Genomic DNA, 12,754 nt, shown 5'->3' with positions numbered 1-12,754 from the left:
TGTGTGTTTGGTTATCTTTGGAGTAGCCAGATGTTGTGACTGCTGGTTCATCAAGCCTTCATCTCCATAGTTTGAGCCAACTGGCCTAGTCTGATTAGCCATGACTTAATGTCTTCCAAAAGAATTCATGACCAGAAACCTCCATCATTTAGACTCTGTATCATTGCAAATGTGACCCTAATTGTTACACTAGTGATTCACTTTGCTTTGCGTCAGGAAAATTGTTGATACTTGCTGGTTGGTATGTTTAAAGAAATAAAATAGCCACTGTCTTTGGAAGGGTGTACTACCTTTTCATCTTTTTGAATTTCAGAAAGTTTTGGGGGGGAAAACTAATTTGTTTTTAGCATATGCTTTAACATCTCAGAGCATAAGTTGACATAAACAGTAGTCATCACAAGATTGGGTTGTTTCTCCAAGCCCCCTTCCTTTCTTCCTTACTCCCTCCCTCCCTCCTTCACTTCCTTCATTCCTTCTTCAATCCCTTCTTCCTTCTTTCTTTCCTTCCTTTATCCCTCCCTTCTCTCCCTCTCTCCCTTCCCTATTCCTTTCCTTTCCTCCTTCCTTCCTTTACTCCCTCCTTCCTTCCTGGCTTCCTTCAGCACACTTTCCCTGGCATCTCCTTGTCCAGGCAGTAACATAGGTCCCAAGGATGCAGCACCAAATGGGACAAACTTCCCCAACATGTATGCTCGGTAGGTAGGAACATTGACAGATAACCAAATACAGTGACAAATGGAATAGCACGAGCAGGCACACAATAAAGAAAAAAAGGAATGTCAACCCTATGCACAGTGGTCAGGGGTGGGTTCCGGGAGGATCCCCCAGGATCCAAGGCAAGGCAGACTCTGTGTCACCACCACCGACACCAACACAGAGAAGTGGGAATGGAATTCACACAACAGCAGTTTCTGATTTGATTCTGCCATGCTAGTCTTAGTCATTTTATTCTGCTTGGCTTTACAAAATTTGCCTCGCTTACTTAGGGATGGTCTTAGTTAATCTATCATAACACTATTTTAGAAGAATCATTTCTAAAAATAATATATGTTTGACTCTGATCATTATAAAACTAATACCTGCAAAGTATTAGAAGCTGGTTTCCTTTAAGTGATGACCACAGATGGGTGAATACATACTTCTTCCCTCCACCACATTCTGCCCTGCTATTTTGAACTTGTGCAAGGCAACAGAAGTTACACCTAACTTCTGTTTATTTTTGTAATCTGGAAATCTGTCAGTATTCACATTAACTGATCATTTTGCACAACTGGTCTGAAATGGAGGTAAGGAAGCAGTGCAGGTTGTTGGGAAGCACAATCACAATGAGATCAAGATTGTTGATCCAATCCCACTCTGCAGAAGCCAGCTTCAGAGAAAGGGAATACCCTCTCATTCATAAAACTGTTTCATCCCCAGCTAGTCCTATAGTCGATGGGATCATGGCATGTCCCACTCCACACCACCAAAAGGAAACCTAATCCTAGTTAGAAGATCTGTTGATGGAGGTTCAGTAGAAGTCTCATGTCACATGAAGATTTACAAAGTAAGCGTAACTGTGCCCCTATTCTTGGACGAATCCCACTAGGATAAAACCCACTTTGTTTGGGAGCATCTCAGTGTCATGTGCAAGGTGGGACTTAGACTTTCTGTCCCCACTCTTGTGACTGCTGTAAATGGACCACGGGCAACAATCACCAGACATCTTCCTTCCAATGTCAGACATACTGATTCAGTCTGGAGGTAGTAATGAAGCAAATTTGTGTTAAGTGAGTTCTTATTTTCTTTTAGGGTCTCTTGTATTGTTTTATCTTGGTTATAATCTTTGGCCTCGGCAACAATGTCAACGAAGTACTCATATTCTGAGACACTCCTCCCATTTGGAGGTCTAGTAAGTACCTCAGGAACCTCCTTGGCTATACCTCTTATCACTCAGATAGCCAGAAAATGAGGTCTCATAAACAAATATTTTCTTTATTTCCAATCTCCTTTTTTTTTTTTTGCATAATTCCAAAAAACATCTGGATTCACCTTGGCAGCTTCATGGATTCAACTGCACTGTGCTCTTATCTAAAGCTTACGTATCTGTGACAGTGTTTTCTTTCCCAGCAAATTCATGGGGAAAATGGATTTGGTTAGATTAGATTTCTGCTTTTCAGAATGGCTTACTTACTCCAGGTCTGACAGTACAGACTCTTACTGCTACAGTTTGCAACCTTAGCATTCTGAAATCTGGAAGAAGCTATGTGTAGATTCAGTGTCACTAAGAATGACAGAAGAGGACTTTGAAGATGCTAAGTAAGTTCCTAGAGTCAAAGTGCTTGCCCTAGGTTTGAGTTGACAAATTGTTTTTTTTTTTTTTGTAAGAGTGCACCCACGTGAGCTTGCGGGGAGGGGCAGAGGGAGATGGAGGGAGAGAGAGAATCTTAAGCAGGCTCCATACCCAGCACAGAGCCCCATGCTGGTCTTGATCTCAATACCCTGAGATCACAACTGAGCCTAAATCAAGAGTCCCTCACTTAACCAACTGAGCCATTCAGGCACCCTAACAAAATATTTTTTAAGCTTAATTGTTAGTGTCACAGTGATCTGACCATGAGAGATTCATTGCCTGGGGAAACCATACGTAATGGGGACACCCTCACAGAAAAGTGCTTCTGAAGCACTGTTAACTCCCCAAAAGAGTTTTTCACCCCTCCTTCTTTGTGCCTTCATCTGTACTGAGGTAATCTATAAATAGACAGTATTTATTGCCCTGTTCTGAATCTTATAAATGAGAACTGTGGTACTTGATAGTTATTATTTTTAAAAAATAGATTGTATTCAACATCCTCGCTGTGAAGGTAGCAGAGGGACACTGAATTCAGTAAAAATAAAGATAAGGGATCTTTATACACAGTGTCGCATTATCCTAACAGTCATGAAAAACAGGATTATTGTCAAAGTTTTTGGAGGAGAAAATTGGGGCTCAAGGAGGTTAAGGTGTTGGTCCTTGGTCCTATAGAAATTAAGAAATGGGCCTGGGCTTCCCTAAAATGAAGAAAGAGGAGAAGGGAAAGAATGGAGAGAAAGAAAAGATTAAACAGCACATCAAAAAGTGGCAACAGCTAGGGAATATTGAGGACAATTAGAAAGGGAAAGGAAAAAGACAAGGAAGAAGAAATGGTGCTTGGCAAGGCTCGGGGGAACCAACAGTGGTCTACAGTGCTTCCCAGGGCAGCAGGACCAGACCTACCCTGACCATGATCTACAGGACACGACCACAAAAACCAGTCATGGGAAGTGGTCCATGCCTGTCTTTTCCAGTGAGCCCCACCTGGATGCAGCACTCGGCCCAGGCAATATACTATGAATATTTGAAGACCGGGTAGTGGTCGGCTCCTTATCTGATACCCTGTCCTTCCCATTGGCACCTCCACCCTTGCCCCACACCACATTCACACACATACACACACACACACACACAAACGGAGTGATTATTTCTAATTCATTGTTATCTAGTTCATATGCACAACAGTTGCTTAATTTTGGTGGTAATTTTCAGAAAATATTGTCTGTCTCTCTCAGTGAAATAGCCTGTCCAGATGCCCCCTAAAAAAAATCCTGATTCTGGAAAAAACTCAAAAAATCTCGAAAGGAAAGTGCTGAGAAATAACTAGGGCTGTCAATTCCATTCAACTGTCAGTTCTCCAAAGATTTCAGGGCTTCAAATGTTAAAAGTGCCAGATGCTATTATCTGTTATTCATGTTACCATTATGTTCTGGTCTTTACTGAAATCTATATAAACTTCCATCTGTACGTTAAAGGAATTTCATTGCATCCATATACTTTCTAAACACAACACATAAATGCCAAAGTCTCTCTTACATATCGACAAGATAAAGCCATTATTTTTTTAAATTATATTTTAAATTTCAAAAAAATTCTTCCAAATGACATTGGCTAATTTTTTACTGGGTGCTGTTTAAACATTTATCTAATATAAAGTGATTGTGAAACAAAATAAGAATTCTTTCAGTGATGGTCACCTGTATTTTAGTACATATGCTCTCTACGGGTTTCTTGGGCTAAAGGCAAAGAGCAAAGAAAAGGGGAAAAGACAATTATTTCATGATGTAATTGCATGCATACGAGTCCATAGTTTTTACAAGAACCCACGAAATATTTAAAAGCTCATATCCAGTGAAATTATCCTTTTAAAACATTACCACATGTTACTATACCAAATTAAATACCATATATTCTGCAAATATTATTTTTATGTTTTAGTTACAATAATAATTAAATTTTCATAATTGATGATTTCTTTCAAAATCCCTTATTCCTTTGTCTTCCATAATATATAGATTGAGCAGTCAAACAATAGCTGATAAACCTTATATATTCATCTATAAATGTACATGCCTTTAGGAATACTTTGTTCTTAATTTTATCATAAAGAAAATAATAAAAGGCTCTTTTTCACTGTATGCCATTTAAAAAAATAATTTAGCATCTAAACAGAAAAACAAAGGCTGTTCCACACTGAGACAATATTGGATTTAGCATTTGTATCTACTTTCAAAAAGCCAAGACATTTATAAATTGTAGCAGAAAACACTACCTGGGTGAAATCCAGATAGCACCAAATGGAATAGATGGTGGCATTATCAGGTTTAAGGTCTTCTAATTAGGAATTGCTTCATGTTAGGCATTTATACTATAAAACTTGAAAGGGAGAAACACCATTCATCTATTTTGCTGCAGATTCCATGGATGTAGCATCAAAGTGGCACTTCTCTTTGTATCTTAAAGGGCAACTATAATCAAGCACCCATTTCTCCTTTTTTTAAAGTGGTGTACTATTATCTCCTACTATTTTCAAGCATATACCAATTTTTAAAAAATGAACAACTTAGGACTATAAATAATATGAAGAAAGAAATTGTACCAAACCAGGTTTTATTAATTTGACATGAAGATAGAGTTACTTGAGATGGTTTACCAATGTATTTACCACTGTATGGTTTTGTGGAAAACAACTGAATTGCTACCCAAATAATTAATGAAAAAATTATTGCCTTTATGACTGAGATCAAGGGGTAGAATATTTCCTTGGTGCAGAAAACCCAGGTATTTTGTTTTTCCATTGATTTTGAGTGTAGATTCAAGATTATTAAAATTATACTTTGCCATCACATTTTCATATCCATTTAATTTAAATGAGATTTACCTGAATAATTCAAAATAATTTTCTCATTTTAAAGAGATCAGTACTTTTGAGAATTAGAATACAGTTTTCTGTATTAGTTAATCTGATTTTAATATTAAATCCAGGAAGTATTATATTTACTGGATATAAACTTAAGTTGTAAGTAAGCTAATTATGTAATTGAGGAAAACCATCATTAGTCTTCTGTAAGATAATATATCAGATGGTAAATAAATTATATGATAGGGTTACTAAATCTTCCTTATGAAATCAAGATCAGTACTAAGCTTTAAAAAAAGCCACAAAAATTAGTGATAATCCAGCAAGAAATTCCATCCAATGACTAAAGCATTACAAGATACCAACTTAGCAAAAGAGGTAACTTAAGAAAAATAGGGAGTGATGTGAGAATAAAAGCAATTATCGAGAAAAAATAAAATTCAATGGCTAAATATTGTGGACCACTTATTACATATTTAAACAAACAATTTAAATCTTAATTATTTGTATATTAGAAAGGACATTTTGTTAACCTAAATTTACTTATTCTTTTTTGTCCAAAAATTTGTGTTTCATTTTTGCAATATTTCGTCTTACCGATAACTGCTGTGTATATAAAGAATTATTCCTATGTTCTCTAGGAAACATTCATTATACAATAGAATCTGAAAAGTATTAGTTATATAGCTCAAGAAATGCCTCTGTTCTTATATTTGCCAAAATGTGAACTTTTAAAGGTGTCCCCATGAATTGTAATTTTTTATTCTTCATCAAGGATAGAGGTCCATAATAATCAGGATATATCCTTATACTTATTACCTCATTAATTTTGTGTACAAATCCTATGAAGAATTGCAGCTAAGTCATTAAGCTAAAACTCAAACTCCACCCTGTTGACTTCAAATACAGTTGTCTATCCAGGGTATCCTAATGCCTTGTGTGCTTCTGTATTTTTTTTTTTCCTTCAGAAAGACCCAGTGAGCTCTCTAGAAAATTTAGAGGAGAAAAAGTTTCCTGGAGAGGCCTCCATACCAAGCCCTAAAACCAAGCTCCATGCAAGAGATCTCAAAAAAGAACTAATCACGTAAGTGATCTTCAGTGGCATATTCTGTGAGATTCTAGAATCAGGAGACTCAAGTTCAAAATCTCGAGTAATAATATTGTGGTTTATATAGTTGACTTTAGGAATGTTTTAGGGCAATTTCAGCCAGTCAATAGCTAAATGTTCCATACATACCTAAATTTATGCTTAGAACTAAGAGGATTATGGAAAAAAAAAAGTGTACATGACATGATTTCATGCTAAGAGATCATTGAAAAAAAAAGGTATAAAACAATTAGAAATGTTTGTGTTTTGTTTTGCTTTGTTTTGTTTTGTTCGGCTGACCAGAACCTTTCATTGTGCTCTTCTCCACTGAGACAGACTGAACTACAATGTCTCCATAGTACCATTTACTAGTCTTGTAGACATCGCTTTTAAACTAATTTTAACCTACACTTTCTTAAATGTAAAGCGGGAGTATCAACAGTCATCTCATGAAATTGTGAAAATCTAAGGAAACTATAAGAATATATAGAATGCCTAGTGGATAGTATGTTTTTATTGTGTGCTAAGTGTCACTACTTGTGGCATAGACCACTAAGATATAGTATTCTAAGCAGGATTATTGCATTTTGCCCACTAAAGGCATACACATTTTTTAACAGAGAAGTACATTAATTCATGTCTCTATTGAAATTTTTTGAGAAATTCATCACATTTAATTAGGATTTAAATAATTATTACATTGAAATTTTAAAAATATTACACGTGTTTCAGATAGAGATGGCAGCCATTTTCTTTTTGATTCTGCAGTAAATATCAAGTCCCTAAAGTCTGTCAGCAAGTTAATGTTTCTTTCCATAACATAATTATAGTATCGTTAGCATATGGATGATACAAAAAACCTACTACTCTTGCAGACTCATAGATTCTCCTTGAAAGCAGAGGCCAGCTTTTTCTTTTTGGAGTGGAATTTTTCCATTTAATTTGGGATTCTGTTAAAAATCATTTAACATTCTTCATGATGATGAATTCAGTGATACTATAAAGTCAGTTGTGATGATGGAGTGAAAGATCCAGAATCCATTCTTTAGGAGTCACATCTTTTTAGGACTAGTTGGGTTTAGCTATTCTTTCTGTGACAGTGGAACTATTGTTAATTTATTCAGTAACTATTTTTTGCATGCCTACTATGTTCGAGGTGTATGTCAGATGCTGGGAATATAGGGGCAACAAATTTGAAGTGAACTCTGCCCTTCCAGAAAGTGCCTTGAAGGAAATGAACAGGGTGTAGGGATAGAGAATGTTGCTTCTGGATTGGGTGAATGAGTTGAAGAAATGTTTATGTTTTGATCAGAAGTTCTTAATCTGACTGACCCCAGAAGATCCAAGTCAGTGCTTCAGGGAGTCTATGAACCATATAACATTTAATGCAAATGATTATTTGGGTAAGGGAGTTTATGGTTTTCATCACCTTCTCAAAGGATTCTGTGACTCAGGAGAATTTAAAGACTAGGGCACCTGGCAGCAGTAAGTACTAGTAAGGTTGCAATAGAGGCTGGGAGCAGGAACACAGTTTTGGGGAGCAGGGACCCTGCGCTGAGCCCTGAGGACCAGCCGGACCTGGAGAGACAGAGAGTGCAGCCATGGACTCAAGCAGGACGGGACCCTGAGAAGAGTGCCTGGTTGTAGGTTTGCATGAGCAAGCCACAGGTGTTTAAACAGGAAAGTGAATTAATGGTGTAGTGCTTTAGGAAGAACATCATGCAAAATTATTCTGAAGCTGGAAGGTCATCTAAAACATTGATGTGAAAAAAAATAAAATACTGATGTAGAGATTCAGACATGAGATCACGAGACTAGAGAAAGTATATAAAGTAAGAGATAGAGTGTTCCTGAGGCCCTGAGGATGCACATGCTGCTGGCCCCTGAGAGGGCAAAAAGGAGCCCACAAAGAACACAGAAGCCAGGCCCTTTAGAGATACAGGAGGATGACTAAAGAAAATGAGTGCTGATGGGAGCAAAAAGCTAAAACAATTCCCAAACTGGGCATTTGGTATTATTGATTTGCACTGTAAGTTCAAAGAGGTTAAGAAAATGCTGGACAAATCTTTGGAAAATAGGTCTTACAAAGTAATGGAGGCCAGGAAGGGAGCATAAGGTGGGGAAATTCAGAGAAGTGTGTGTGCTGGGACAGTGCAGGTGTTGCCACCAGATTACTGCAGGGAGGAGAACAAAGATTGTGCACTTAGCCCAGCTCTCATGGCCCTATTTTTTTTTAACCTTGAAGATCTGTGACTGTGGGTCATTAGAATTTAGAGTGTGATTCGCACAAATTCCTTATGGATACGACTTGGCCTGGGCATTGTCTGGGTGGCAGGTGTTCCTAAGTTCCTTCTCCACTTCACCTCCAGTTATCAGGCAGGGGAGTAGAGACACCAGGATAAGTGAGGAGGAGAGGTGGGAGATGTTTCAGGCAAACACAAGGCAGGATCTGTTGTTTTTCTACACTTATATCCTTAGCAGGCAGTATAGTCCTGGCTGGGTTGTGTTTCACATGAGGGAGTGAGGGAGTGAGTGACATGCAGGAAAATAGTTACTGTATATAGATGGTGAAATATTAAAGTATATTCATGCACAAATATATTCAAAGCTGCCAATTAATGAGAGTTTCTAACAAAAAGTAACCCTTCCACTTAGCCACCAGCATCTATATGATCTCTTCTGAATCTCTTCTGAATCTGAATCATTTTCTTCTGAATCAGTATAAAACTATGTTTCAATTTTTCTAATAAAAAATTAAAAATCTCTCTTGACCTTGCTTTCATCTTGACCCCTGTCTCTTCTTCCTTTGGTAGCTAACCTTCTCAAGAAAGTGTGCCTCTGTTTCTCTCCTGAATTTCTCCTAGATAGGCTTTCATTCTCATCATTCCACCGAAACCACCCCTAAGTCCTCCAGGGAACCCATCTGTGTGTGGTTTCTTGGTCCTCTTGACCCTACTTGATGGGGTTGAGGATTTGACAGAGCTGATCACTTCCTCCTCTATCTTCTGTACCTGGCTTCTAGGGTATCACACCTCGGGACAATTTCCCACCTCACCTGTCACTCCTGCTTAGACTCCTGTGCAGCCTTCCAAGGATGGAATGTCTCAGAGCTCAGTCCCGGACGGAACCTCTTCTCTCCTCGGTCTACACTCAGTCCCTCAGGGTCTCAGTGTTAGAACCATCTCTACTCTGAGGACTCCCGGGCCAGCACCACCTCTGGACCCACTTCCAATGGCCCACGGGGAATGAGCTTTCCCCTCCCTGCAGGAACCTGCCCCTCTCTCTCCACCAGCCACCTCTTCTCCTGCTTTTCCCCTAAGGCTTCAGGATCTCACTGTTGCTATTCTCTCTGCCACAGACATCTGCAGGGTGCCATAGGTCCTCATCCTCCCTCAGCTCTTCTCTCAAATGTTACTTATCCGAGGGGTCTTCCTGTCTACGATCATCTCTCACCCCCAGCCCTGATGCTTCTATCCCCTTTTTCTGGATCTCCTGTTGTCTGTCAGTATTTATCACCTTCTAATGCACTCATACATTTTGCTTGCCTGTGTTCTCTATTGTCTGCCTCCCCAACTAGAGTGGAGGCCCCAGGAAGGCAAGGGTGTTCTTCTTTCATTGATTTTGTTCTCTCCTATATCCACACCATTGGTACATAATATTTATTTCACTGCCTCTTACTTCCCCAACTACACAATGAATTGGGAACTACATCTCAAATGCTGTTACAGGCCTTGCACACAGAAAGTGTTTGATACAATTATTCCTAGTGCAACACTGATTTATTGTGTGGACATGTGACTAATTTTTAAATAATCTTAGGCTGCATTCTTTATGGATTTCATAGGCAAACACTACTGGCTCAAATATCATCTTCTCTTATGAGTTTAATATTCACGTAAAACTTGGAGGTGGGGGGCGCCTGGGTGGCACAGCGGTTAGGCATCTGCCTTCGGCTCAGGGCGTGATCCCAGCATTATGGCATCGAGCCCCACATCAGGCTCCTCCGCTATGAGCCTGCTTCTTCCTCTCCCACTCCCCCTGTTTGTGTTACCTCTCTCGCTGGCTGTCTCTATCTCTGTCGAATAAATAAATAAATCTTAAAAAAAAAAAACTTTAGAACTTGGAGGTGGGAGCAATGTGACAGATGAGTACCGAACACACTAGAGCTTCAATGTCACTGAACATTGTTTCTTCCTGGCAGTGGCTTGGGGTCAGCCATATACTTACTCCCTGTGGAGCTATCATTCAAGTTTTTAAAATCTTTGTATGAATTTTGTTTCTTCATATTGCTTTGAATATCTTCAAAAATGGCAAATTTTCATCCTTTGAAGGTGGATTTTTGGACATTGTGAGAGTCATTCCAAACTAAATGTAGTGTAAAAGATTGATAATTAACCTGCATTACTATTTTGAACAGAAAAATGAAGTGAGATTAGTTTGTAATGGGCATTTCTCACTGGTACAAAACAAATACAAAAGAGGAAGGGCTCTAAAAACATTGTGAACAGTTTTTGAAATATAATCTAATCATGACTTCTTAGGAAATTAACTGTATAGAGACCTCATGGTTCTTTCCTCATTTTCCAGACTGATGAACGATTCAATGGATACAGCTGATCTTTATGTACCTGTGTTAGTACACTGGTTTTGTAAAAGTCCTAATACAGTGTCATCCTTTTTCAAAAATTATGCTTTGCTTTATGTTTCTTTTTCTTTTTTTTTTTTTTAAAGATTTTATTTATTTATTCAACAGAGATAGAGACAGCCAGCGAGAGAGGGAACACAAGCAGGGGGAGTAGGAGAGGAAGAAGCAGGCTCATAGCAGAGGAGCCTGATGTGGGGCTCGATCCCATAACGCCGGGATCACGCCCTGAGCCGAAGGCAGACGCCCAACCGCTGTGCCACCCAGGCGCCCCTGCTTTATGTTTCTAACAGATAAATGTACCTTAATTGATTACCAGAAACTGTTTGCAAAATAGGATTTTTTAATGTCGTTGATTAGAATAAATTTTCTTAGAGTTTGAAGGAACTCTTCACTGAAGGAAACAGCTTGTTTCCTTTCTCTAAGTGTTAATACTATCTTTTTTTATAAAGATTTTTAAAATTTATTTAAAGCACAAGCAGGGGAAGGGGCAGAAGAAGGGGGGGAAGCAGACTTCTCTCTGAGCAGGGACCCTGACGAGGGACTTGATCCCAGGACCCTGAGATCACCACCTGAGCTGAAGGTGGATGCTTAACCAACAAAGCCACCCAGGCACCCCTCTAAGTGTTAATACTTTCATTTGCAAACCTACGCAATGGTTCACCCAACTGGTATGGGCACATGTTATTGGTTAAGATTTTTCATTGACGCTTTATAATTTAAGCCAGCTATTAGAATCTGAAACAAAAGCTTTTCCCGCAACAACATTGTCTCCAATCCTTTCTTTATTCCTTGACTTCTTTATACCACCAAACTTAAAAAAAGTAATTAGCAGCTAATTAAATGCATACTTAACTATTTCACTCCCTGACTAATTTATAGTCGACTGGTTTAAAACTCATTGGCACTTCTCTGCCTCTCCTGGCAGTATTAATAGAAATAGTTAAAAAATAGAAATAAAATTTAAAAATAAAATAAAATAAATGCAGTGCTGTTTTTGCACACTAGGTGGCCATGTATTTCTAAAATGGGGATTCCCAGGCAATTACAACACATCTCTCACACTCTGAATATTCTAGTTGTACAGTGTTCAGAAAAGATCGTTTCTCCACTTAGTGGGTGAATGGCACTTGCAAGATAACTGAGCTCAAATGTTAATCATTGTTCTTTTTCCTTTACTTGTTTACATGTATGTATAGCTTCCACATTTTCCTTTCTGATATTCCATCTAGGGAATGTGGTAGGGGAAGAGCTAGGCAATTCAACTTGGATCAAGCCCTGAAAATCAAACATCTCTGTGAGAGATGGAAATGTTCAAACTCTTATAGTTTCTTCAGATCACCTGAAGATGATTAGAAAGTAGCTCACAGGAGAAAATAACAAAAAACAAAGAACAGGAAGCTGACATTTCAGAAAATCTTGAATGTTGGCAATCTATCTCTAAATGTCCCTTCAGAGGGGCATTCTTCACATATGGATAAGCCTTCACTTTAGGCAGCATGTCAGAGAAAACCAGAAGCCTGAATGACGTAACTGATTTTTCCTCTGATTAACACCGCCACAAATAGCACTGAGTAGGCTGGGGTCAATCTGCTTACTCCAAATGAGTGACTTTTGAGCAGCCTCAGAGGAAAATAAATGACTGAGGAACCAAGGAATCTATTAACTATAGAAGCAAATCCTCTTATGTTATTTCTAAAACACACATAAGATGCACAGAATGGGACCAGCTTCTGAGATACAGTGGAGTGCACCAATACAGACCCTGGTCTTTGGCATATGGCCTGGAGAGCCTACTGCTTTGGTGGTTAATTAGCAATTGTCTATGATGGT

At 38.6% G+C, this 12,754-nt stretch overlaps 1 protein-coding gene across 1 annotated transcript in view; it reads left to right on the top strand.

The window, feature by feature from the left end:
- Positions 1-12,754, top strand: part of ST18 (ST18 C2H2C-type zinc finger transcription factor) — a 106,046-nt gene that overhangs the window by 71,590 nt on the left and 21,702 nt on the right. Inside the window, exon 12 of the mRNA XM_026516483.3 lies at positions 6,161-6,276. Coding sequence (XP_026372268.2) covers positions 6,161-6,276 — 116 coding nt within the window. The remainder of the gene's footprint in view (positions 1-6,160; positions 6,277-12,754) is intronic.

Source organism: Ursus arctos, unplaced genomic scaffold (assembly GCF_023065955.2).
Source record: "Ursus arctos isolate Adak ecotype North America unplaced genomic scaffold, UrsArc2.0 scaffold_6, whole genome shotgun sequence".
Lineage (NCBI taxonomy): Eukaryota > Metazoa > Chordata > Mammalia > Carnivora > Ursidae > Ursus > Ursus arctos.
This window is presented reverse-complemented; position numbering and strand designations above follow the sequence as displayed.